This window comes from Amyelois transitella, chromosome 5 (assembly GCF_032362555.1).
Source record: "Amyelois transitella isolate CPQ chromosome 5, ilAmyTran1.1, whole genome shotgun sequence".
NCBI lineage: Eukaryota > Metazoa > Arthropoda > Insecta > Lepidoptera > Pyralidae > Amyelois > Amyelois transitella.
The window spans coordinates 4,352,962-4,378,637 of NC_083508.1; the positions used below are offsets into that span (position 1 = coordinate 4,352,962).

Genomic DNA, 25,676 nt, shown 5'->3' on the forward strand with positions numbered 1-25,676 from the left:
TCAAAATATTCACGCATACCTAAATATAAGTATATATGGGTAAAAAAAGGTCGAGTTTTGTTTTACGACAACAAGCTTCAAATACAACCAAACACCATGATATCAGAACGACACTATATTCTCAATTGAGTCAATATTAGATTATAATAAATATTTGTTTTTGTCTAGGAATTATAAAATAAAAGTTTAATTTCAGAAGTATGTTTATTAAGAATGAAAGTTATTACATTCGGTATTATCCAATTGGCCGTAACACATTAAATTAAGTTCATTGATGTAATTGGTATATTAATTCCATTTTAATCTAAGTACAAGAGAACGAATATATGTATAGGTACTCTACTCATTTCAAATCCATCTGTGCCCATTTTCCATAAATTTCAGTTCACAAATAAAATATTACATATAAAATATAAACATTAGGTATATAAATTACTCATTAAGTATGTTTAATTGTATTTTGTAAACGATATACATATTTTTATAAGAAATCTTTGTGGACAAAGACATACGTTAATTTACATCACAATAATATTTATTAAAGAAGACTACGTTTTCGAAACTATCACCGAAATTATAACATATCATATCTAAGTCTAAATACTAACATTCAATACCTAGTCATAAACATATAGGAAACAAACCTATCTATTGTTATATTAAGTAGGGCTGGTTTGAAGGGCGTGTGAGGTACAAAAACTATATGCTACTGAACTAAACAGATTATGAATACATATATACTTTACAAAAAAGGCACATTCATAATTTTAAACGTCCGATATACAATGGATTAAAATAATACCTCAATTGTACCAATGTTATAATGAAAATATAATTTGCTATGTATTTGTTTCCGTCACGTTTTATGTTTGTGATTTGATCGTGAAGATAAACTGTATCTAACTGTAACTCATAACACAAATAGAAACTTGATTAAGTTGATTAAATTTAAGTAAATTATACAGTAATTACATTGAAATACAAAATGTCATTAATCCCACACAAAATATTATATTCAGGGTAGACATGCCCAATTGCCCATATCTTACCCCTGTAGGATAAGAACTACTTCAATAAATATATATTAAATCACTTACTTAATAGTTCTTCTATATTACATTCATATGACCGAAGTTACGAAAGGTCATCTCTATAATGTTGTTATATAAATTTTTTGGTGTTCTCATACGGATATTAACAGGATGTGAAGATTATTTATTTTCACATTTTTTTCTTTCTCACTTTTACATGATTTAGTCATCTTTGAATATGATAAAATATCAACCTGATTCGTATACCCGATTTACCTCAATCGCATATAAACGATATTATATTATTATAAGGTAAAATGATATTTTTTTATAGAACAGACTCGTAGTAAAAATTGGCTAAATACTTTATTTTCTACCACATACTTAAGATAGGAGAATTTATCAGAAATATGTGTACAGACAAATAATTTATCCTCAGTCAATATTACGGGGCTATGTGTCTCTAACATTCATTGCGATTGTAACAGACACTTACATATATATAAAAGTTAAAATTACAAACTTACTTTAAACCAGTCGCAATAAGAACAATCATTCTAAAGATATCACTTTGTCCTACATGTCTTGAAATGGAACATTAAAATACACCTAAATATTTATAAGTACTTGGCGTTATTCAATTTTATAGAAATTTATCAAGAGGTTAGGAAATCTTAATTAAGGATTGGAGAATATCCCGTGAGAAGCCTTATAATTTTATTATTGTAAATAAGAAGATGAGCTTAGCTTCATTTTACGTCTACAGATAAAAATCTCGTTATGTTCGCTCCAGTTATTACACATTTCGGAGATGAAAAATGTTTGAGATGATACACGAACGTCATTGTAGTAATTCAAGACGCACAATTAATTGATGTTTATTGCCACACTCCCACGTCAATTTGCCGCACATGGTACGTTTGATGTTTATGAATTATTCAAAATTTGAGTTACAAAACAATTTTACAATACAGTGTACTAACTACTTATTTGTATTGAAAGTAGGTTCGGAACGATTAAAATAAATAATTGAACAATGTTTACGACTACAAATAAGAATTGATCCTAATTGTGGAAACCAATTTAAAAACAAAAGCCGATTTTTATCTGTTCTTATCATGTTGTCAAATAGTTATAAATACAAGCAATGAAAATTTTGTCACATTTGTAAGACAATGACATGACAATTTTGTAAGTATGTAGAATTACTGGATAGCAGGTTTTTGATAACCATAACTATTTATCGTATTTTGTTTTGTACAGTTAACATCTTTGGAAGTAAGTATTCACTTATGTAGATTGTTATATTAGCATACGAAATATGACCTTTAAGAGATAATGCACGAATTACGTTTGCTATTGTGTCGTTCTCTGATTTGTTGGAGGTGTGCAAGTTGTGCTGGGGACGGGACGTGGGCCTGGTTGGCTGGGGGAGTCGGACTTGACCCTGGGGGCCCTTGAGGTCCAGTCGGCAGAGACTGCCGTCGGCGCCGTCGCAGCGCAGGGGACAAATTGTACTTAACCTTAGCTTGGACCAATAATTCCTTGAAAATCTGCGAGACATTGATGTTTTCCTTCGCGGACGCTTCGACGAAGCCGTTCTCCCAGTCAACGGTTACTACCGACTCTGTGGTATGGAACTCGACCTGTAAATAATGTGAAGATTAATGTATGCTTTAACTACTTAGTTTTGTGTAGTGAACTAGCTGTTTTCAGAGGAACTATATAGAAATAATCGAGGAGCGGTTATATTTAGATTGCCGATTTTATTTTTCAAAAGAAAAAGTTATTTTTTTAATTCGTTGTTAACAGTTTTAATTGTATACAAATAAACAAATCTTTGCTCTTCATAATTTTTTGTTCGAGATGTAGGTATCGGTCTGAAAATTTCATTATCACTTGCAGATTTCGGTGGAAGTACATTATTAAAGTAAACCTTTTTACGAAAATTTCAAACCGAAGTTTCTTGTTTCCAAATTACCACTGAATCTAATTATCACAGAAAATAATTTAATTAAGCAAATTCAGTCACAATAAGTAGGAGCAGTGGTGTTGAATATACCTGCCTAAAAGGTATAGTAGTTTAAAGGCAAACAAAAACATACTGTACAAACAACACACGAAATTCATTCGTTTAAAACAACACGAGTCGAAACTTGAACTATCGCTCCGTTTAGTTCTGGTATTGATGAGAATTTTCCAGGAAATTTCTCAACAATTTTAGTTACTCGTGTTCGTATACAACGTCCTTTTCTTGATCGGGATTTAGATAATGTGGACATTATAGGAGAAATATGTAATGTATAGATTACAATAAAATGTAAACCCACGTAGAGAATAAGATTATCAGGTACATCTCTTCCTGTGAATATCGTAAAAGGACAAAAACGAACATAAATAGTGCACCTAAATTTCATAGGCAAAATAGAAGCTTTCCCTAGAATAGAGTGGCTAATGATACCCAGATTCAAGATGTGTGTTTTTTCAACATAACATAGAACTTAAAACAAGCGCAATGTTTATTATAAAACAATATAACCTTTGCTGTAGATATAAGATAAGATAAATAGACAGTACAACCATGGTCACGTCCTCTTATAAAATCTATAATTATGCAAAACAAAAAGTAAATTGATTTCAATCAGTTAAGTAGCCAATTGATTTAAGAAAATGATGAATGAAAGACATTTCTATCGGTAAGGTTAATACAATTACCTAAAATAATACCGTAAAAACTATACATTACACCTATTTAATGAAATTTTGCGTAAAAGCCGTTATAGGACGCTATTAGTGGGAGTTTTATTATTTTGATTCGGATCGTTAAGTCGTAAAATGTCCAAAAGCAAATTAATGGATACAACGACTTTTAAAAAATCATAATAACTTCGAATATAAGTAAAAAAGTGGTTAAACATGGAAAAAAAGAAAATATATGATGTATTCTCTCTCTCTCTCTCTCTCCCTCTTACTCTCTCATCTTTTGCGTGTGCTTATTTTCATACTCAGCTTTATAGATGACGTTTCTGTACCCCGCTGTTAAAATTTATAGCCTGGACTTCTCAAGAAGATATTTATTGAATTGAAAATATTTAGCATAGTTTTTACGTGTATCGTTAACCCCTCTTAGAAAAGGAGGCGTGTTATACAGAACTAGGGAAACTACTAAAAAAACTTGTAAGGGTTTCAAAAAATTTATGGCAGGTATATAGCGAGAGTGACGCACTGTAACTGTTCGTATAACCGGAAGGTTGGTAGAGCTGGGAAGTTGTTTTACCCTGGTGTATTACGTTCTTTCATAATTTTTGAAACATCATGGAACAATTGCTTTTGTTTTCGTATTACCGAGAAAATAACAACTAAGATTCTACAGTACCTATCTATTAATATATTCCAGTATTCTCATAGAGCAGAAGATTCATTTAATGTATTGAATTGTTTAGTAATTATCGTGTCAATTACAGTATGAGTCTTAGAGAAAATCGATAAGAGGGTTTAATGAGCTACTTCGGAATTTATCGCACTAAGTTGTTTTATGAGCTAAGTTCGCGACGTAGGCGCGTAACTAATAGCATAAGTAATTATTAAACAAGACTGCGAAACCTGTGGGACCGTCAGGACGATTCTGGCATGGACAGAAAGTACACGTAAATAAAAATGTTATTACTGGCATCATAACAGTTGTAGAAATAATCGGTAGTGTCAAAGAGGTATATACAGATAAAACATATTCATATATATCATACTTACTGCGCTGAAACTGAAAAAAAAAAACACTTTTACAGACCTGACCCTACAAAAGAAAAAACTTATCTCTCCACGAGATTGCCCCAAAATAAATCATAAATAAAGCTAAAATAAAAACTAACACTGATAAAATACTCGCAACTGTTACCGGAATAGAAAGCCATTAAGGGAACAAGTGGTGATGCGTGGTGAACGACAAAATTGATGTTATCATTGGCCCAAATATTAAGGAAAACACGACTTAGGGCGTTTCAGCAGAACACATCGTACGTTATTAGGTTATGTGGTGAACGAGAATGCGTTTTCATATAGTAGGTAACCGTATCAATAGTAAAATAAATAACTATAATGGTGGAGATCTGGTTAGCTGCCTCTGACCATCCTCAAAGTCGAATTCTGTAAGTTTTTATTTCCCGGATTTGAGATAGTTCTCCTTTACTTGTTTCTAAAAGTTATATCTAGGTCTGTCTATTACTACAAAGTCACGTTTTCTTATTACATGTAGACTCGGCTTGCAATAAAAACAGCCATGCCAGTGCGGAAAGTGCAGCTCAACGGTTATTGGTGCGTCGGGACGCCCGGGGAACGGCGGGAACTCCAGTGAACGATACGACACCATGAAGTTATTCCTTAATTTTATTTCAACGTTTAGCTGAGCCAAAACCTAAATTTGTTATATAGCTTTTCCCTTCATTGACTTAAATAAATCTCAACGGGAAAAGTATCAGCTGGTACACACAACTCTTTTTTATGACATAGTTGTCACGTTTTCTTTCGCAATAAAAACAACCATAATACCAGTGCGGAAAGTGAATCTCAACGGATATTGGTGCGTCGGGGCACCCGGGAATCGATACGTTACTAGTTATAGCAACTTCCAATGTTCAAACGTTAGAAACTCTAACTTTTATAACGTTTGCGGGCGACGTTAGCTCGTTCCTGATTCCGGTTTGAACTAGTTTTTCAATTTATGCTCGGGAGAATTGCTCGGCACCTGTTTTTACTATATCTATATGTAGATTTGTTTTATCAATAAGTACGTAGGTATATATTACTAAAATAATATTGTTTGTTTGTTAAGTATTCAAATAAAACTGCTTCTGACTTTTTGAGCCGAGTAAAATGTTTACGAAACAATTAAAGAAAAGACACTACCAAAGCATAAAATGATGTATATAGTGGGTATAACATATGTAATTTGGAACTCGTAAAATGTTTTATATATTTTTTTTAACGCTAATGCAAATTTAAATTCAGCTGTGAGCCTTTTTCAGAGTACCTACCAAATGGACGTGACCAAATGGGTGCGTTCACGGTCACAAAACCAATTTATAAAATAAACCCTTTTAATCGTATTAACATTCCTGGTTCGAAGCTACAAAAAATTGGGATTGTTTAATCTAATAGTCAGGCTAAATTTTTTTGGGAGAATTTTTATGTCTTGCTGTGAATTTTGTCTCATCAACTAAGACGACAGAATTGGCGACACTATTGAGTACAGTACTACAATAGAATTATTAATAGTAACAGTAGGACTTGTAGCTACCCAATGATATGTGGGGTGAAATTGAATAGCCTAACAATATTGAATATTAGTATAGTCTATTCTCATTATTATAAGTAGTCAAGTCAAGACTAATTACAGAAGAGTAATGTGAGACTTATAACGAAATCAAGACTGTTGTACTTTCACGTAAAAAAAACGGAGGGCCAATGTACATAACAACCTGCTCGATGAGGTGCCTTAAAATCATTGCATACCCTTAAGTATCCGAAAACCTAGTTTTCTTTTTCCTGTACTCTGGATAAATTTAAAACATAAAATCTATAGTTTCATAAGGTTATTATATAAATAACAACAAGGCATTTTTTCACTAGCTTAAATATTTTCCAATTCGCCGAATTTTTAACTACCACATTTTGGGTTCACACGTTATAACAATATGTTACTGGACGTTATCTGGCGCAAAGCCGAATGGAAAGCAATAACCCAACCCACTTTTACATGGAACACTTATGAATACGAATTTATCTCGAAAATAAAAAAAGAGTTGTTGGCATAGGCGGGAAAGGATAAAAACTGTTATATTTATGAGAACACATTTTGAATTTTCTACCCCATATACATTTATTTTTCCTCGTAACGTTAATCCTCGTCCTAACACTATATATAATTACCACATTAATAATAATAAACGTTGTGTTACTAGCAAAAGCAAACACAGATCCTCAGCCAATTCAGCAGAGAATAGTGTATTGGCGTCATAAAAACCTGATTGACACACGACTAATATTTGTTGCGGAGAACGCAAGATTCTCTCGGCATTGCATTCCCTGACACGTCTTGGATAAGGATACGGTTTATGTCATTGTGTTTCACGGCTTTCTTCCAAACTTCGTATGAAATTTAATTAAACAATGTAGATCACGCGAGATGAAAGCCAGATATATACGAAACGTAACACACTTTAAATTTGATTCGAGACTTCTGTATTTCTGTTGACAAAACAAAAACTAAAAGTTTTGAAACCATTTCTATCTTTAAATAAGTTATAACTTTTAACGTTCTAAATAGAAAGTTTTAAAAACTCTAATAAGAACAAATTTTGTTTATCAATTTAGTTCTTAGATTTAAACAATGTAAACTTTGCTTTATCATGAATCTTAAATATTGAAAACTCAGTAATCATACGATTCGTCTAATGATTACAGAAATTTAAAGGCAATACTCGTCTCGTCTGAAATTTTTATTTCCATTATTTATGTGCGTTTTTTGTGTTTTCTATTTGAATCACAATCGATAAAAGAGGCCTGTTCTGTCTAAAACTTGAGGATCTTTGGAGGACATGAAGTGCATAAGTTACTCGTATAATGTACCTGACGAGCTCCGGTTTCTGCTAAATCCACTTTATTTCCGACAACTACTATAGGTACGGCTGTGCTTTCCTTAGTCTCATGAATTTGGTCTCTCAGCATCCTCACTTCTGTGAAACTGTCTGCATCAGTGATATCGTAAACTAAGATAAAAGCATCAGCAGATTGCATTGAAAGAGCGCGCATCGCCGGAAATTCGTAAGCCCCAGAAGTATCTAGAATATCCAATGTTAGTCTCACTCCCGAAACATTGAAGTCCCCGTGATGCATTTCTTCTATAGTCCTTTTGTATTTAGGAGAAAATGTGTTATAAAGGAACTGCGTGATAAGAGACGATTTCCCGACTTTGGCAGCCCCTAGAACAACTATTTTATGCCTCACAGCATTGTTGGTCAGATTACCACTGCTCGATACGGTATCTTCTGTTTTTTCAGTCCTGTAACAAAATACATAATTGTGAGCAAGATATTATAGTACATTTATTACGTATGTATCTATCACATTTGGGATGGACAGAGCCCATTATCTCGAATAGATTTACAGATTTTACAGATAACATAAATTACGGAAATACAGATTAATGATGGAACTGAGATTTAGATGGCGTCGTTGTTCCTAGATCAACGCCTAAAAAAAGAAAGTTACGCAGGTACCCTAGGTTTCATATATGTGTATTAGACTAAATAGTAGATATAGAATTTAATAGAATAAAGTAACTATTTTTTATTTTACTATATCTTAGTTAATCAGAAAAATATAAAGTTAAAATTCCCGTTTCCTCTTCACAAAATTACAGATTTAAAGACACGCATTGTAGCATTTAATCGTTTAAACGAGAAAATTACTTTCGCGGTAACTCCGCAAGCCACATACGAGCAAACTACCAGCGACACTTAATTATATTTACTCTGCGTCTGGGTGTTTTAATGTCATTATTACGTTTACTCGCATACTCGACATTTGCCAGATTAATGCTGAATTATTTAACTTTCCAGATGTTGCGTAAACCTTTGCAAATGCGATTTTATAATGAAAATAAATTGAAGTTTAAAAAATTACTAAAATGTGTCTACGATCATAGATTCATATAGATAACTATGAAAGGTACTATAATCAGTTGTGTTATGCCTAGCATATTCTAGTGCTAATTTCTTTAAAAAAATTATGAATCTCAAAGTAAGAGATAATTTATATTTTATCAAAAAATGTCCTCGCTTAGGTAGCCAAAATCTGCGTAAATACAACGCATGGGACGTATTTAGAGCGATTTGGCGGATAAATTGCGTCATAAATTTAGTCGAGTGTGGACGTATTCCGTGAAACGAACGATAATCATGCAAATTCAGCTAATGCGAAAATAACCGTGGTGCGATAAAACCTTGAGAAAATAGGCGATTATGGGTTTAATGTATGCGTTTTGGTCGATAATTTGCGAGGGTTTCTTATCATTAGAAGGTCGCAATACCTAATTGGCATATAGTTCGCTCAAAGAATTACTAGTTCAACGCATGTTGCCTTCGAGCACTTTGAGAATAATGGCAACACACTTACATAATTAGCAAAGAGACATATAACTTAGATACGTTTATATCTCGTAAAGCACCGCTATTACTTACTTAATGATTATGATAAAGACAACGTATTTTAACGAAGTTTAAGTTTTTTTTTTTGCTAATTTTTCTTGTTGTACATAAATAAATAAAAAAAAAGGTTTTGTCTTTATTCTTTTTAATATATGTTTTGATCTAACAATGCTTAATGTTCTTGAAGATAAATACTGTCATTGTTTTTATTGACTTCAATTGAAGTTTAATTTAATCAGTTAACAGGAACCAACGGAAGGAACAATAATACCTATAAGAAAAAAAACCATATACTCCTCAACGTCGCGACTTTACCAACTTCGTGTAATTGAACAAAAATCCTTGTTACTTATTACTTATAAGTCAAAAAAGGTTGCAAAGAGTATTCCTAAGCTGGGATTTTGTAATATAATTCCGTGTGTATCATAACATTGTCAGATAATCTCGTGATATGAGGCAGCTATCGCCGTGTCACCGTGGCTTATCGGCACAAATAAAATCACATCGATCAATACGTTCATACGATGCCAAAAGCATTGAAAACTTTATTATCGTTTTATTCTTTACTTTGCTAACTTCCCTATTAAGTTTAATAATTTTATGTTCTGGTGTCTCGTCTTGATATATCGTCAAAATTTTCAATTTAATATTTCCCTGACCGCAAACTGGGAGAGTTCTCAATATGACACGATCCCGGCATTTTCCTATATTCCGCCTATGTAAGTTATTTTTCCTTATAGTTCTACTTGTAGCCATTTGTTTGTCCCTTATTATTTCTTCCAGCTTCTTCTTCTTTTAATATTCTCCAATATCAAGCGTCAAAAAAAGAACTTGAAGTATATTCAATTTTGAAACACTTGAAAAATAAGTAAAAGACAAACTACAGATAACGATAAAGTATTAGTTTTTGTATCATTGCATTAACATTTTGACATCGTAAATTCGTTATTTAGGAGAGAAATTTCGAAACTCATGAACCTGTGGATAATAGCCGTTATAAAATTTTCACGACCAGACATCTCTAGAGTACCTAAAATTGTTACGGGAAATTATCACTCGATATAAAATGAAGAAGTAATTCGACTCACTGAAGGTAAGAACAACAAGGAAATTATGTTCGCGTTGTGTCTCTTTCAATAAACTCTATACAACATTGACGAAATGTAGTCTCCCAACTTAATAATAATAAGCTCTCTAGAACTATTTACGCAAAACAAACTTCTCCATAAAACGCTCCTTTGTGTTTTATTTATTAGGTACAGTCCAAGCTTTTTTCTTTAAAATTCATATGCCTAAAATTTTGTTATACATTTGGAATATAAATATCATTTTTATAGTAAAATAAAGAGACTGATTGAAATAAATTGTGAGTCACTTTGTGACTACAATTTTCATTAAAACTGAAGCATTTTTGTGTATATAACTACGTACTAATATGTTACTGTTTTTTTGTCTACTACTGACTTATATATAAATCAGGTATTTATCCCTTAAGGGATAGATAAAGCCAACAATCTCAAAAATGATGATTGTTGAATGATGGGACTGTGATTCAGATAGGGACAGATTGATAAAGTCGAGTATTATATTTTCACAATAATTTCTATTCAACCCACCCTAGTTTTAAGAGGAACATACCTGCGGCGGAATAGGTCGAAATGTACGATGTACTCATCTCGCTTTATGGCCAAAACGCTTTATTCGCCAGCAGGCGGTGCCATATTAATTTTATTGGCCCATTGTAAGAAAGTAATCGAAGGAAATGTCACCAGACATCTTTTGCTTATTGTTTTATTATAAAGAATCCATGTTAGTTGGTTAGATTAATGATATTCCTGCAAATGGCAGATCTGAAAGTAAGGAAAGCTGAGATTTTACTTAGGCATAAAATAAAAAAAAAAGACTTTATTGGGCAACTACAAATTACATTAGATCAGGTTGTGGGAACCTCCTTTTAAGCAAAATGTGCTTGTGCCAGGAAGCACCGCTCTTTCATAACTTATTTAACAGTTGACCTCATAAGCTATAACTATAAGACAAGGTTTTTCACAATTTTATACTATTTATATGTTTGGAATATTATATTGAATAGAATATAATATATATTATGAATTTAAATAATTTTTTTTGTAAATATAAGTATTTGCTGTAATAAATAAATATAAATTATTATAAAGTGATATTTATATATATATATATATATATATATATATATATATATATATATATATATATATATATATATATATATATATATATATATATATTATATTTTATTTAAGTATACTAGATATATATATATATATCTAGTATACTTAAATAAAATATAATATACATAAATATATACTTATACATAAAAATTGTATTTAAATTAGAACAAATATTAAAAATTATATGTGTCTACCACTAAAAAATGTTTTTACAAATTCGGTAATTGTTATTAATTATTTCTAAGTCGCCTTACTTTTATACATATTTAGTCATAGTACCTACACCCGGAGCTCTGCCCACTTAGTAGAAAATTTCAGTTAATTTTCCTTACCGTGAGAATTTTGGGAATACTCTTTTAGTGCAACTCAAATATCGTCCAAGCAGTTTGTGCTGTACATTGGTATGTCGGTCAATCAGTGAGTCAGTGTCCTCTTTTATATATTATTTAGATAGAAGAGAGGATATGAATGGCTTGCATGAAATTAGCTATAAAAATAGGTTGGTATATTCTATAGGGTCGTTAATACCGCCGTAGTTAGACGCGGGTCACTACGTCTTTTGCTTCGATGCCCATAAATGGAATTATGATTATTCAGCCAAGTATAATATCATCCATTCACATGCGACGCCTTTGAGAACATATTCTAAATGAGAGAGAAAATATTAAAATTAACTTGGTTGTGATTGATATATGGTCATACATCTTCGCTTCAGCCACATTCAATAATCTTTTCATATTGTGGGGTTTTATCATTTTTAAAATATAGGGACATTAGAAAGAAATTAGAGCATAAAAGTAGGATAAAATATTTTATTAAAAATGTTAATGCAAGTTCGCTGTAGCAGTTAAAGGGCAAGCTGCTTGAATGCATTTTAAGCAGCTTATAACGTCTGACAGCTGTGTTTGACGTAAAAAAATTTGAAATAAATTGGATAACTTTGAAGTAATTGAGAACTTGGTATAAAGAGAGCATTTAGCATAAATTACTCAAACAATTATAATCGGGTTAAGTAGTTCAACGTTAAGCTCAGTTAGATGATTTCTTTTAGTTAATTGTCATAATTATCCTTCAGGAGAAAAAAGAAGCCTTGAGCCTGTCTATAACCTCAATCCAGACGTAAGCGACTTCATAGTAGAGAACCTTACCCGATTTGGATCATGGTTGTTCCTTTAATAAATTAGGGGAATACCCTTAGTCGTAGAGGCTTAGGACTAGGAAATTATTTTCCTAGTCCTTAGCCGCTACGACTAAGTGCTTATGCACTGAAGCGACAGAAAAAAAATTCATGTGATCTTCTTCGAGAATCTTTATCTCTTACGGGGCAAACAAACCCAACAGTCTCGAAAAGACTGTTAGTTATAATATGTAGTGTAGAAGCATGCTGGTTAATCTGAATGGCCTACCATTCAGGTAAACATGGCTTTTTATGATTATTGACTCTGTCTACACCATAAAAAATAAAGACGTGATATGTGTGTGTAGTACTTATATGGGAAAAATAAAATTATCTTACCATATACCACCTCACGGCACAAAAAATGATAATATTTCTTTATAGAACCAAGTACGTACTCGTAGTCCCAATAAACTGCCAATAAAAATACAATAAAGCGGCAGGGATGAGGGCTTCGTAGAAAAACCGCCAACCGTAAAATTAATCACACTATCGAAAAAGAGCTTTTATCGTGGAGTTCATTGAAACCCAATGAATATGGGGAAATCAATAAATTGTTCAGGTTATGTGTGAATAGTGTTTCAATAAATATACTTTGAATTAACATCGTCATTTTGTGTAATTTGTTTTTGTAGTGGAATTCAATCGCAAATTATTAAATGGTGATTATTTTGTAAAGTTGATTTCTTTTCTGGATCTTCTTTAATGAATTTCGAAGGAGGCAACTAAATGTGTAAGATTATCGTTTTATAGGAAAAAATACGACAATTTTTGAATAACGAATTTTCAATTTATGCATTTCGTATGTTAAAACTTTATTTTTAACATTATAATATTCTTAGAACTCAAGAGTTTTGGCTACGGATTACGTAAAACTAAACGTTCGGCTTTTGAACTTGTGCCAGTTTTTCAAGTTACATCTAAAGTGATCCTTTAAATTTTTATAGGGTCAACAACCCCGCTGGTTTATAGAACACGCACTGCTGCCAAAAATGTTTGTCCCTAAGATTGTTTTATTTCAGCCGATATAGCATTTTCATTGAAACCTGGCCTGGCAGTTTTGAATTCCACGAGGAATCCTATGATTTATGCAATTTTTAGCTTGGATAATTAATTTTTGATATGTCTGATACATGAAAAACAATAAATCTTTTCAGAGGAGCAATACATAATTGAATTGATCGTCATTTGTTGAACATATGCGTTTGGCATTAAACGTAAAAATAGGTTAATTTATAGTTTATACACTAATTAAGTTAATACTTAATAAGTTTAATAACTACAGTAACTATATTATTTCTTGTCATCATTCCTTTATGATTTCTGTTTACATAAATTTAAAAAAAAAGCCGATTGTAATTTATACCTTTACTCGTGAAACGAAAATATTGAATATTGAAAAAGGGATGAAGACAAAAACTGAAAGGCTTTTTGTCTTTGAAATGAAAAAAGCGCAAAGGCCAGACAGTTACAAAATAACGAAAGTTCAGTAATGAAACTTATTGTTCTATATGGACAAATATTATATATGAAACATAAATTTCAACCAATATTTTAAATGTGGAATAATTACTAATACAAATCCAGGACGGTCAGGCGAGAGTAGCTTCGTGTAAAAATCTGATTTGCCTAATCTAGCATCGTGGTGATAGGCTGACCTGCGGCTTCTCTCCAGAGATGTGAGGATAAGACTGGTCTTATCCTCACATCTTATCCTCATCATCTTCTTTTGGTGTTAGTCCTGGGACTAACATCAAAAGAAGATGACCGAGACGGACTTGAATCTTTCAATACAATCACGATAAACGACTGCAAGTGGATTCGCGGCCACTTCTATTCACTGAAAATTTGTAAATTTATTTCGCCGAGCAATCAAATAATATCAAAACCGCCTGCCTGCCTTTGTGTTGTCGCTAATGAAACGGCCATTCTTTGATTCGGATTTAATTAACTGTTCTGTTAATTTATTTTTAGACATCATCATTCTAAAATCAATACTGAAGTGTAGTAATTTATGTATTTAGCGGTTTGATTCGTTATATGAAATCATTTCATCACAAACGTAAACGTCAAGACGAAGAAATAAAATACTTGTAGTATAAAGAAGACCTACTCAGTTAATTTAAGTCTTAGTTGATAAATAATGACACCTAATGATTATCATTAAATATCTATTAATTAATATATTTATTGAACCACACGCTTTGCCTTCCTTAAAACTTTTTTACACACAACAACTGTAAGATATTTCTCATAAAAAATAATATTCTTTACCTACTTATAAAACTGAACACTCTTTATCCACATGCGTTTATGTGTTTTTTTTATTTGCACCGTCTTTCGACGCGACTTGCACCGTAAAAAAAAAAGCGATAGTTTTTCGCGCGATAAAAACAGTCGCGCGTGCCGCTACGGGGGCTAGTGTCCGCTTGCACGATATTAATTATTCTAATCTATAGCGTCTTCAATATGAGACCATTGGCGTGCATGTCATTTGCAACAACAAGTCTTCTTCAACCTACCCTTTCTGCCTGCGCTCGGTGGAGGCGGTATGGCAAGACGAATAAACTAATAAGTTACTAATGAGCTTTAATGATAAATATAAACTGTATACTATATTAATGAACTGTGCATAATAAAGATATAGTTGGTAATGGACTTGAACATTACTCAAACTGCCAATTTCATAGAGGGTTTGCCAATCCCTTGATGCGATAAAACAAACTTAATTAGTTTATTGATGCTGTCCATTATTTCAATTACCATAAACGTTTAATACAGGTACTTTTCGTGCTGGCAAGTAAAAACTGTAAGTTTTATATAATAACATTTTTTCCTTGATGTACATAAATATATAAATAAAAACATATTAATTCGCTTACAGGATGTGATTAGAAAATAAATTTAAAAAAAAAACATTCTAAGACTAAGTCTTGGGGTTCTTCTTTTATGCAATAATTTTCTGAATCTCAATTCCATCTTTACGCTATACTATACGTATACATATGGTCGTCGAGGCGTTTTGAGACTAGCTTTAGTTAGCTTTAGACTTAGCTTTATTTACCAAACATATGTACATTTTTACAAAATAAATAAGTTTCTATGAAAACTGAGCTATATATTTTGATTTTATGTAGGATGCAGCAATGCAGTATTAGTTTTATGTCCCAATCTTGCCGCATCGGGTGATGCTGCGCTACCCGTGACTCGGGTCATATAATGTCTGACCCAGGAAATATTGTTAGAAGTTACTGTTACTCAAGTTAAAATCCGTTAATAGAATGTCATTATGACATATTCACAACTGGTTTTAATTTTTGTCTTTCCTTGTCTTCGATTAGGATTACCGAACAACGTATGTAAAAGGGAGAGAGGCGTGATTTTATGTATATATGTATGTAAAAGAAAAGAAGATTTATATAAAATCTCCTTAAGCTCAACAAAATAATATTACAATATCAGAGAGAATTTTCCATTAAAATTTATTTATCTCTCCGGTATTGTGTTTATCACAAGGAGCAGCGCATACAGACAATCGCTAATCACTATTTTTTTATATAAGTATTTTATTTTAAAAAATGCGACCAACGGACTGAAAGCCAAAAAGGTTCTAACTACCATTCAACAGAGATGTAGAAAGTCAATGGGGATGTAGATACATATTATCTTTTTTTTATCAGATGATTACAAAATCACTAAAAAATCTTGATACGTCTTGACATCTGTTATTTCATTTTGCGTTTACTTTTCATGGCTATAAATTAATGTTAAAAAAGATTTTCGACGAAAATACATACCTAACATTTAGATTGCTTACCTTTAATTCATCACCTTAAGAAATTGACTGTATAATATTTATAAATAACACGAATATAATACTTGTTTGTAGCAATACAAATATGAAACAATACATGTATCTATAAATTATTCAAGCTTACATCATATCATAACAGCCGACACCTATATGCGAAAGAAAATTAAATAGGATGTTCATGTAAAGTAAGGGTTAGAAAGGAATATTATGCGTTATTTTGTGGCTAGACAGACAATCACAAGGCATTACAAGAAAAAGCATTAATCTTCAAAATAATTTTATCCTTTTCTTGGAAAATTTAGCCTAGCAACACCAGAATAGACAGGAATTAAGAGACATCTAACGGGCTATTATCACAGAAGTGTTCACGTGTTTGTGAAGCAACATTCAGAAATTGAATTCGTTACCAAAGCAACAGTTAATGTTATTGGGTTCTTGAGAAAATTTACATTATTAAACACTTTCGAATTGATTACACTTTTGTAGTATTAGATTCTATTAGCGCTTTCGTCATACGGGATCCACTGATACTCTTTCCCATAGATGTCATAAAGGCAACAAAGGGAAACTAAAATAATTTAGGATTCTTCTTGTAGGCGATAGGATAGTAACCTGACACTATTTGAATTTTAATTATATTACAGCTGAACGTGGCCTTAACAAGACTGTTGGCTCTGTCTACCTCGTAAGGGATATAGACGTGTATTATGTATGTACATATTTATGTATGCACATGACTATTTTTGCAATTACTAAATAAAATTAATAAATTAAAAAAGAAGTAATTTCTTAACTTTATTACGGCACAGTTTTATTTGATTCACTCCCATTTTATGACAAAAACTTTAATGTGACTCAGAAAGCAAGTGCACTAGATATTACCGCAGAAACATCTCGCTTGAAACATTTCTAAAGTTATGACGCAAGTTTTAATATAAAGCACTATTAATAAAGTATGTGATAAGACTAGGAATTTAAGCATTTCAAACTTCATAACAAATGATATACTGAACGTTTAGCCTTTCTATGTCTTTTCGAGAATGTTGGCACTAACGGAAAAAGATGTGATTATGTGTATGTATTCTATAAATTAATAGCAATTTTGAGTTCGTCATAGTTGGTGTTAAAAATAAATTACATATATCTGCCGTTTGGTTTAGAATAGGACCACTCCATATCTTTTAAATTCAAATTCAAACTTTTATTTGCATAATATGATACGCCTTTTACGTCATTCGTGGATAATGACGTAAAAGGCGTAAGGTGCGTTGGGGTAACATCATGAATGGGGGAAGACCGTTTTCTTTGAATATTTACGAAATCATTAGTAATTTTTCTAAACTGACAACATAGCGCTAGATGCCATTTTGTTGTGCACCTCCCTGCAGTCCGCGTCCGTCACTGAGCCGCGTCGTTTGTGTGTCAGTAAAATTTGATTGATCTGGGTTAAATGTCACAAGAAGGCAAGTTAAGGGTCGGATTTTTGCTATTATGGGCTGTATGTTCTGAGCCATAAAATCGATTTTATGTCATTTCCGAACTTACCCCCACTACATCCGATCTTACCCATGGATTTAAAAAAATCTTTGTGTACTTTAAACTCTGTTTATGCGGCAGTCATTTAGTTTAGCGAGATATCCGCATTAAGATTTGATACTTTGACATTTCATAAACAATTCCCAATTAAACTTAATGTTTTAATTAAAATATAAGTCTAGAAAAAAAAAACATAAACATGACCTGTCAAACACAACGAAAAACAGTCCGAATTTACCCCAACGCACCTTATCATATTAAAAGGCGACTAAGGGAAAAGCTAATAAACTTGGAATTTTTCTTGTAGGCGATGGACTAGCAACCGGTCACTATTTGAATCTCGACTCCATTAATAAGCCACACAGCTGAACGTGGCCTTTCAGTCTTTTCAAAACCGTTGACTCTGTCTACCCCGCAAGGGATAGACGTGATTACATGTATGTGTGTATGTATTTATTTACATATATTTTATGCCGCTATGGTTAGAGGTCCAAGACCCGCTTATTTATTTTCCCTATTGTCCAGCCTCATTATAAAGAGCCGGTGGAGAAGCCTGCCTGTTCCAAGGTACAGTAGGTTTATAAAGTGCATAAATCTGCTAATTGAGGCAACTTCATGGTTCAATGAGAATTCTCCTATAATATTGCAGAACAAATGGAAGACACATCGAGTTAGAACTTGACTTACCTACTCCATAATTCTGGTCACAGACGGCCCCGATATTATTCTTTAGGGAGATGAGGACGCAACCAGGACTAAAGCCAGGAGAACGATAATGAATAACTATAACTGTATTACGCAAATAGAAAGGACGTAGAGTAGCTTTTACCTTTACAAAGGAAAAACACGTCTATTGTAAACAAGTTGTTTTATAAACCGTTGTCGCTGACTGTACAATAAATATACAATACACACACATTTGAATATGAATGTGTGGTTGAATGAGTCAGTATTTTCCAACAACGAATGGAAATTTCTCTCTACTAACAACAATAGTGTGCACTATGTAGCAGCTAAGGACATGATGACTATCAAAATAATCTATTGTGTAAAAAAAAATTACTACGAATTGGTACAGAAGCTACAAGATTAGTTACCTTTTTTAACCCGTTCTATCTCGTTATTTGGCGGACGTGAAACAAATTGAACATGTTTATTACGTCAGACTGTCAACTGCATCGTATCTCCAGGATAACGTGTATAAAATAAAATTGAAAATTTGCTCATGATTCTCTGACAACCGTAGCACAGTTCATAAAAGCCACTATGGCAACATCATTGGCTTTTTACATAGATGAAAGTTTTACTAAGGATTTAGAATCAAACTCAGCTCTAGCTTACCTACCTACTATGAACCTTTTAAATTCAATTCACTTTGATCCTTTTTATTATCATGTCTTCATCACATTCGGGGTACTTTAAACGACAGATCCACAGATCAAGAAGTAACTTATCTTTTTAAAGTTCTTTTTTAGTTAAACAAACTTAAAATGAAGCAAACTCGTTGACATCAAAAGCACATCTTTCAACAAAAATAAAAGCCGTTTAACTTTTCAAAATTGTATTGCAGAGAAATTATTTTCAAGTGAAAACTTTGGCAAAATTTTAGGCAGTTACCTACGAAACGTGTCCGGAATATCCTCGGATGAAGAAAGTAAACATTGGCATTACTTAATTTCTCGAAAAAGTTTCTTTGCTACCTAATAAAATTACCTTTAGGCATAGCCATTTTCACAGGCCTGTCTTAACGACTCAACTTCTTAGTCTAAAATATTCCGCTCCGGATTAGGTTTTTTTTAACTAGGCCAAGGCTTATTCAAGGGTTTAGTGCGTTAAAAAACTGGATGGAGAAACAGTGTTTCTTTAAAATCACGATTGCTAACATAAACAACGTTTCGTTTTATATAATTAACATACATACATATAATCACGTCTATATCCCTTGCTGGGTAGACAGAACTTTTTACCCAAATTATATAATCTGCTGTTATATAATTAAATGCACATTGAAATTGATATTATCATAGTGAACGGTATGGTATGGCATGTTATTGCGTCTTTTATATGGGGGCGTACGATTTTAGATTAGACCCACAGTATTATCTTTAAACAACGATTCCTGAGGACATGCGATAAAACGGTTCCTACGCAAATAAACCGGGAGCGGTAGGCGGAAATTAAAAAAATACTGATATAAAAATACTTCAGTGGAAGTATAATGCGGAGAACGCGTATTTATTGTTATTCTATTCATTTAAAATAAATATAATCTTCGCAGATGATTGTTCTTATTGTTTGTCTCTATTTATGACTGGAATTCAATAGTCAAATTTATTTGTTTGTTCTTTGGCCACAAATAGATTTGATAAGCCATTCAGAGCTTCATGGAACGCTGGGCAATGGAAATAATATGTATTTAATTTTTTGTTAAATATTATTCTTTGTTTAGTATCTGCTGAGTGGGAAAAGATAAACAGTGGCGAATTTTAATAAAGAAATGAAGCTTTTTACACTTCAAAAATACATTTTTTTATTGGTTAGACGATTTTGTGTTGAAGTCTTTTGCCCACTTCTTCCTGCTTATTTTTTAAGTTTTAGAAAAACAACTCGTAAAACCGAAACTACTGGGCTAAAATTGACATGTATATTTTTTAGAAAGTATGGTTCTAGAAAAATAATTAGGAGAATATTAAAAGTAGATGAGAACTTTAAACAAAGGACTTTTGGTTTTAACGGCTGGAGCTGGTATAAACTAGTTAGCGTATACCTAGTTAATACCACAGATCACCATAAATTACCGTTCTGACTGAAGGAATACGGTTTACTCTGTGCTAGTAGATAATACATTATCTCAATGGAATATTAATTATAATGTACTAACAGATACTATGTTAGCTCAACTGTAGCATGAAATTATGTTGAATGAGCACAGAAGCACTTGCGCAATCAAGTAATCGTGTTTAACTTAACTTATTTAATTTTCCACTGGAAACTCTATCCATAATTGATTTACCCTGAAGTTGGAGTAAGACCAGGTAGCGTCGGACTATAAAATATCCATAGTACAGATGTGCGTGCATTTTCATTGCACAATTCATAATTATGAAATAATGAAAATATTGTTAAAACAGTGTCTCGAAAAGGGAAGATTTTGTGATTATAGTAAATGTTATATTTAATTAAACACAATAATGTTGTTCATATTATTGTGTTTAATTAAATATAACATTTATAGTAAAAAAATAATAATTTAATGAATGCTACCAATAGAAACGGACAGAATGCAACTTGGAAAATAGTAACTGGTACATGTTGCGGTAGGATTTGAACCTGCACAAACCTTTAAACCGCAGTAAAATTCGAACTTATGCAATCAGCTACCTTAACCGGTAGACTATCGACGCCCTCACTAATAGGGTTTTGTGTAATATTTATAATTTTTCAGTACTCTAATTTGTGCTTAAAGAGATGCGAGTATTCCGTCGCTGCTAGTTAATAATGCAAAGATAAACGGCTATTTTGCCGGTGGCCACTGTAAGCGGGGCCTCTCTGGAAAGTTATATTGTTCTTGTAATATACGCCTCTTTGTTTTGCTGCGTTCGAGATAAAATGCTATACCTAATAAAATTTTATTGGATAACAATCTTTGTTTCCAAACAATTTTATCATTATAACTATTGAGGCCTATAAAATAAAAAAATAAATTGTTTCGACTCTGCGTTAACAGTTATGAAAGGACATGCTTAGTTTGTCTTTTTATTCTAATATTATGTACACCACAAAAGTTATCAGACTTATTAATAAGATTTCTTTGTTAAAATGAGGTATATTCCATTTGTGGCGTTCTTTTGTTAATTCTCATCTAAGTATACATTTTACGATTCATTTTTAACCAAGTGACGGGTCCACTAAACATTTTAGGAGATAATATTCGGTATATTTTGACGGTCATTTGTGTCTCTGATATTAAACTACTGCTACTTAATGAGTGTGTGTGTGTGTTCATAGTTCAACATTTTATATTGTTTTTTATGACTTTCTGCCATATTTGTTTTTTTTTCATTTTTTCACTTTTATCAAAATAATTGAAATCAGTTTAATCAAGTTTATTATATATATCATGCCAGAGAGCGGAGCTAAATAGAAAATTAAACCATCCGCTGCACAACAATGGCGCGGCAAAATATTGCTCTGCTATTTCCAAGATGCAAATTTTCTTGTTCAATGAAATTCAACAAATTTTTCAAGGGAAATTCCCACAAACGATGCAGCCGTTGTACAAGTTTTGATACGGTTGTGAAACTACGAAACGTTCCCTCTGTGCATTCACTTTAAAACAGCGATATTTTCCTAACACGGTGCAGTTTTAAAGGTTAAAAAAAAGAAAAGAGAAACTTGTTTACCTTTAATGTTGATGTCGTATCCAAAGAAAGTAAATGAAGCGTGTTTATTATTTAAAAATTAACACTGTTAAAAAATATCAAAATGAACCTCATTGAACGAAGAGATCTTGAGAATTACTTTAATTTTACATTCATGAATGAAAGGAAAAAACGTGTGTTAAAAATTTATTCGGAAGATAAAAAATAAAATATCAACGAGATTGTGCGTTATAAAAAATGTCTCCCAATGAATATCACCTTTAGATAATGTCGATATTTTGTTGAATGATGAAATCGTTCCGGTGTTAAATTGCAGAAAATTGCCTTCCCGTTCGGGAGATAACGAGATCGCCTCAAAGCGATGGCACACATTTCTATATCATAATTATAAATACATATAACTTTGAATTAATTTGAGGAAAGAAATAGACTTGGGGAAGTTATAAGAAATACATTAGGTTCTCTTAAATATATCTTCAAATATCATTTTCATAGATAGGCAGGACTGCACAAACTACATCTTTCCACTTTGCACGATCTCTACATACTTCTTTGGCTTCATCCACATTCATAACTCTTTTCGTGCAAGCTCGTCCGTTTCGCGCAATCTTGACCTCACCTTTCTTTCTTTCTGTTCCCGATTTGATCAAGGTACCTTCGTCTAGGTCTTACAAATGCACTGTTAAATATCTTGATTCATAGATGCCCGCGATATATTTCTTAAAAAGTTCCCTAGTCTTGTCTTTAGTCTCCCACTTGTAATCGTTGTAGGATTCTACGCCATTTATTACATTATTTATAAGTTTTCATATGTTTTTTATTTATCATTAATTTGCCAGGTAGATTACAAATTACGACATAATTAGTAGGGATAAAAGGTGCTCCTCTAACTTTGTATAATATCAAGATCTACATGATTTCACGATATAATAAGAGTAGCAACTAGAATAAAAATGTCACCAAAACATTTAAATAATGGTCTACGGACAGAATAAATTGTCGAATTCAAGACACAAAGCTATTGACGGTTCCCTGAATTGCTTGGTCAAGTTTCCTAAGAAAAGAAAAGGTATCATATTTTATCAGCATGACAGCATCATACCAACTAATATTAATGATATTTTCTTTAAGCAATATTTTGACAGTTTAATATGTAATGCTACTTATTACAATACAAACATGGAATTCATCTTGGAAATATAGCTCTGTCTACCCCGTGAAACATAAATACGTGATATATGTTGTGTATAAAGAAAGGTTATTTTTATTTATGATTATATGTAGAAAGGTTATATTAGTATCTATTAAGAAACCATCAAGTAATTGTTTATAATCATGATTGTGACCTGCTACGAGTATGCTACGAAAATTAGCCCATACGTAAAGTATAATATATTCGTAGCGAACTCGTATCGTATTTTGTGAAGACGCTGGTGTCTGCTAATGCAGTTTGTGGTCCCTTATTGTGTAATTGGGTAACCAAAGACCAGACCAAATGGAGAGAAAAATATCAAAAAGCAGACTCGGGGCCCCGAAGTATAGCGATACTTTGCGGCACCTGTGCTCCGCTATGTGTCCGCAATCAAGATATATTAAAAACAGAAACATCGACAAAATGAGCCTTAAAATAAATGAATATAACACCCGCGGCTCCGTCCGCGTTAAACGATTCCGTTATCTCCCGTTCCCGAGTGAATTTCCAAAAATTCGTTCTCAGCGGATTCTTACATCATTACCAATCATCTGCATTCCAAATTTCAGCTCGATCGGCCAAGTACTTTAAGGCTGTGCGTTGATAGATCAGACAGTTAATCGTCACCCTTTCGGGTTTAATATTATTATTTACTAAAATTTACGCCGTTCTTATAAACTTATTGTGATTTTTTTCACAAGAACATATAGTCAAATATTTGATGAGTCAGTTTTGACCACATTTGTACGTGTAAAACTTTTGGATAGGTGTGTTTCAAGTCCCGACAGCGGGAGGGTGTGACTGCTCACATTAAACTTTATAAAAAAGGTAGCGGTCGTTAAACCTTCTTGTTATATATACTGTTTAATAGACACAGGATATAATAGAATATTCTCTACAGTCACAGATTTGTTGACCAACATTTTTATTATATGTGATATCTTGTTCTTTAAGATAAAGATAAATATTTATCGAATCACCTGTGGGGCCTCCGTTCTTCCTCGTGATCTTCCTTCATAAACGAAGGCTGCAGACTGAACCTACGACGAAATTGGTGTCTACCCTTCATATTGTTGTCGAGTAGACCACTTAACACATACTAATAATGTTTTCCTTTCACAGTTGATATTGCGCGCCGAAAGCTCGCGATCGCAACGACGCAAGCGTGCGCGACGGAGGGAAGACCGAAGTCGAATGAGGAGGGTACGCGCCCCCTACGCATGAATTCAGATTTGGAATACGTTTGAATAAATATTATCAACTTAAATTAGCCGCCTGCCGGTATCATTACTTTTAAAAAGAGAACATTGCCTATTTACATTTAGTGTGACATTTATTTTTGCAACTTCGTAACAAGTGAAGTCTGTGACTTTAATGAAAAAATATCCTAAGCCAAAAACAAATGAAAAGGTATTAGCGGTGAGAGGAAACGGTATTGTTCTTTCCGGAGTTAAGAGGGGATTAGGGCTAGATTTAGTATTGGGGACTCTTTTATTATGCTTAGTTTTTTAAGAGGATATTTACATATCTGCGTATTGATTCAAGATAAAATGCTCCCTATATATATTAAATTCTAAAAAAAGGCCGACTATTTACAACGACAATTAAAAATTATTTCCTTGAGTAAATTATTTCTTTTCAATTTATCTTCTTTGGTATTTCTTTTCGTAGTCCGTTCCAATATCCGTATTAAGCCATTGGATTAAGGAGATTGAAATTCTAAATTCTATATACCTAGCATGGCGGACTGCCAGTGATAAATAAAATACTTACAGGCATTTTTGCAAGAACGATATTCTCATTCATTTTGCTTTCCTTTCAAATTATAAATTATTTTACATATTGTTGATAACCAGAACTACAAAACAAGGAAAGCGGACACCATACCCCGAGGCTTAATGGCAGAGGGTGCAACTGGGAACACGCCATGATGAAAGGGGGCTTTTTTTCTTCTTTTTTTTTTAAAATCTGTCATCGTGAGCTAAATTTAAATTAATTGGAAAAATTATTATGATACGGTAAGTGCAAATATAAATTTTGGCAACCTGCAGAGGTTATGTAATATTTATGGCCAGTGTAAAAAAAGACTTGCCTAGATTTTGTTGTGTCTTTGATCGATGATTGTTATCA

The 25,676-nt window shown here is 32.5% G+C and overlaps 1 protein-coding gene across 1 annotated transcript; it reads right to left on the reverse strand.

The window, feature by feature from the left end:
• Positions 1 to 236: 236 nt before the first annotated feature.
• On the reverse strand, positions 237 to 24,723 carry LOC106139049 (ras-related protein Rap-2b). The gene is made up of 3 exons (XM_013340386.2): positions 24,527 to 24,723; positions 7,656 to 8,088; positions 237 to 2,677 (listed from the first exon to the last, which is right to left on the reverse strand). The coding sequence occupies exons 1-3, from the start codon at positions 24,613 to 24,615 to the stop codon at positions 2,360 to 2,362; spliced, it is 840 nt and encodes a 279-aa protein (XP_013195840.1). The 5' UTR covers positions 24,616 to 24,723; the 3' UTR covers positions 237 to 2,359.
• Between the last annotated feature and the right edge of the window lie 953 nt (positions 24,724 to 25,676).

Excerpts from the sequence above, each read along its gene's own strand:
- LOC106139049 (XM_013340386.2), bottom strand. The coding sequence starts at position 24,615 with ATGAAGGGTAGACACCAATTTCGTCGTAGGTTCAGTCTGCAGCCTTCG. Across the intron at positions 8,089-24,526 it reads GAAGAACGGAGGCCCCACAG|GACTGAAAAAACAGAAGATA; the intron begins GTGATTCGATAA and ends ATTTTGTTACAG. Across the intron at positions 2,678-7,655 it reads CAGAAACCGGAGCTCGTCAG|GTCGAGTTCCATACCACAGA; the intron begins GTACATTATACG and ends CATTATTTACAG.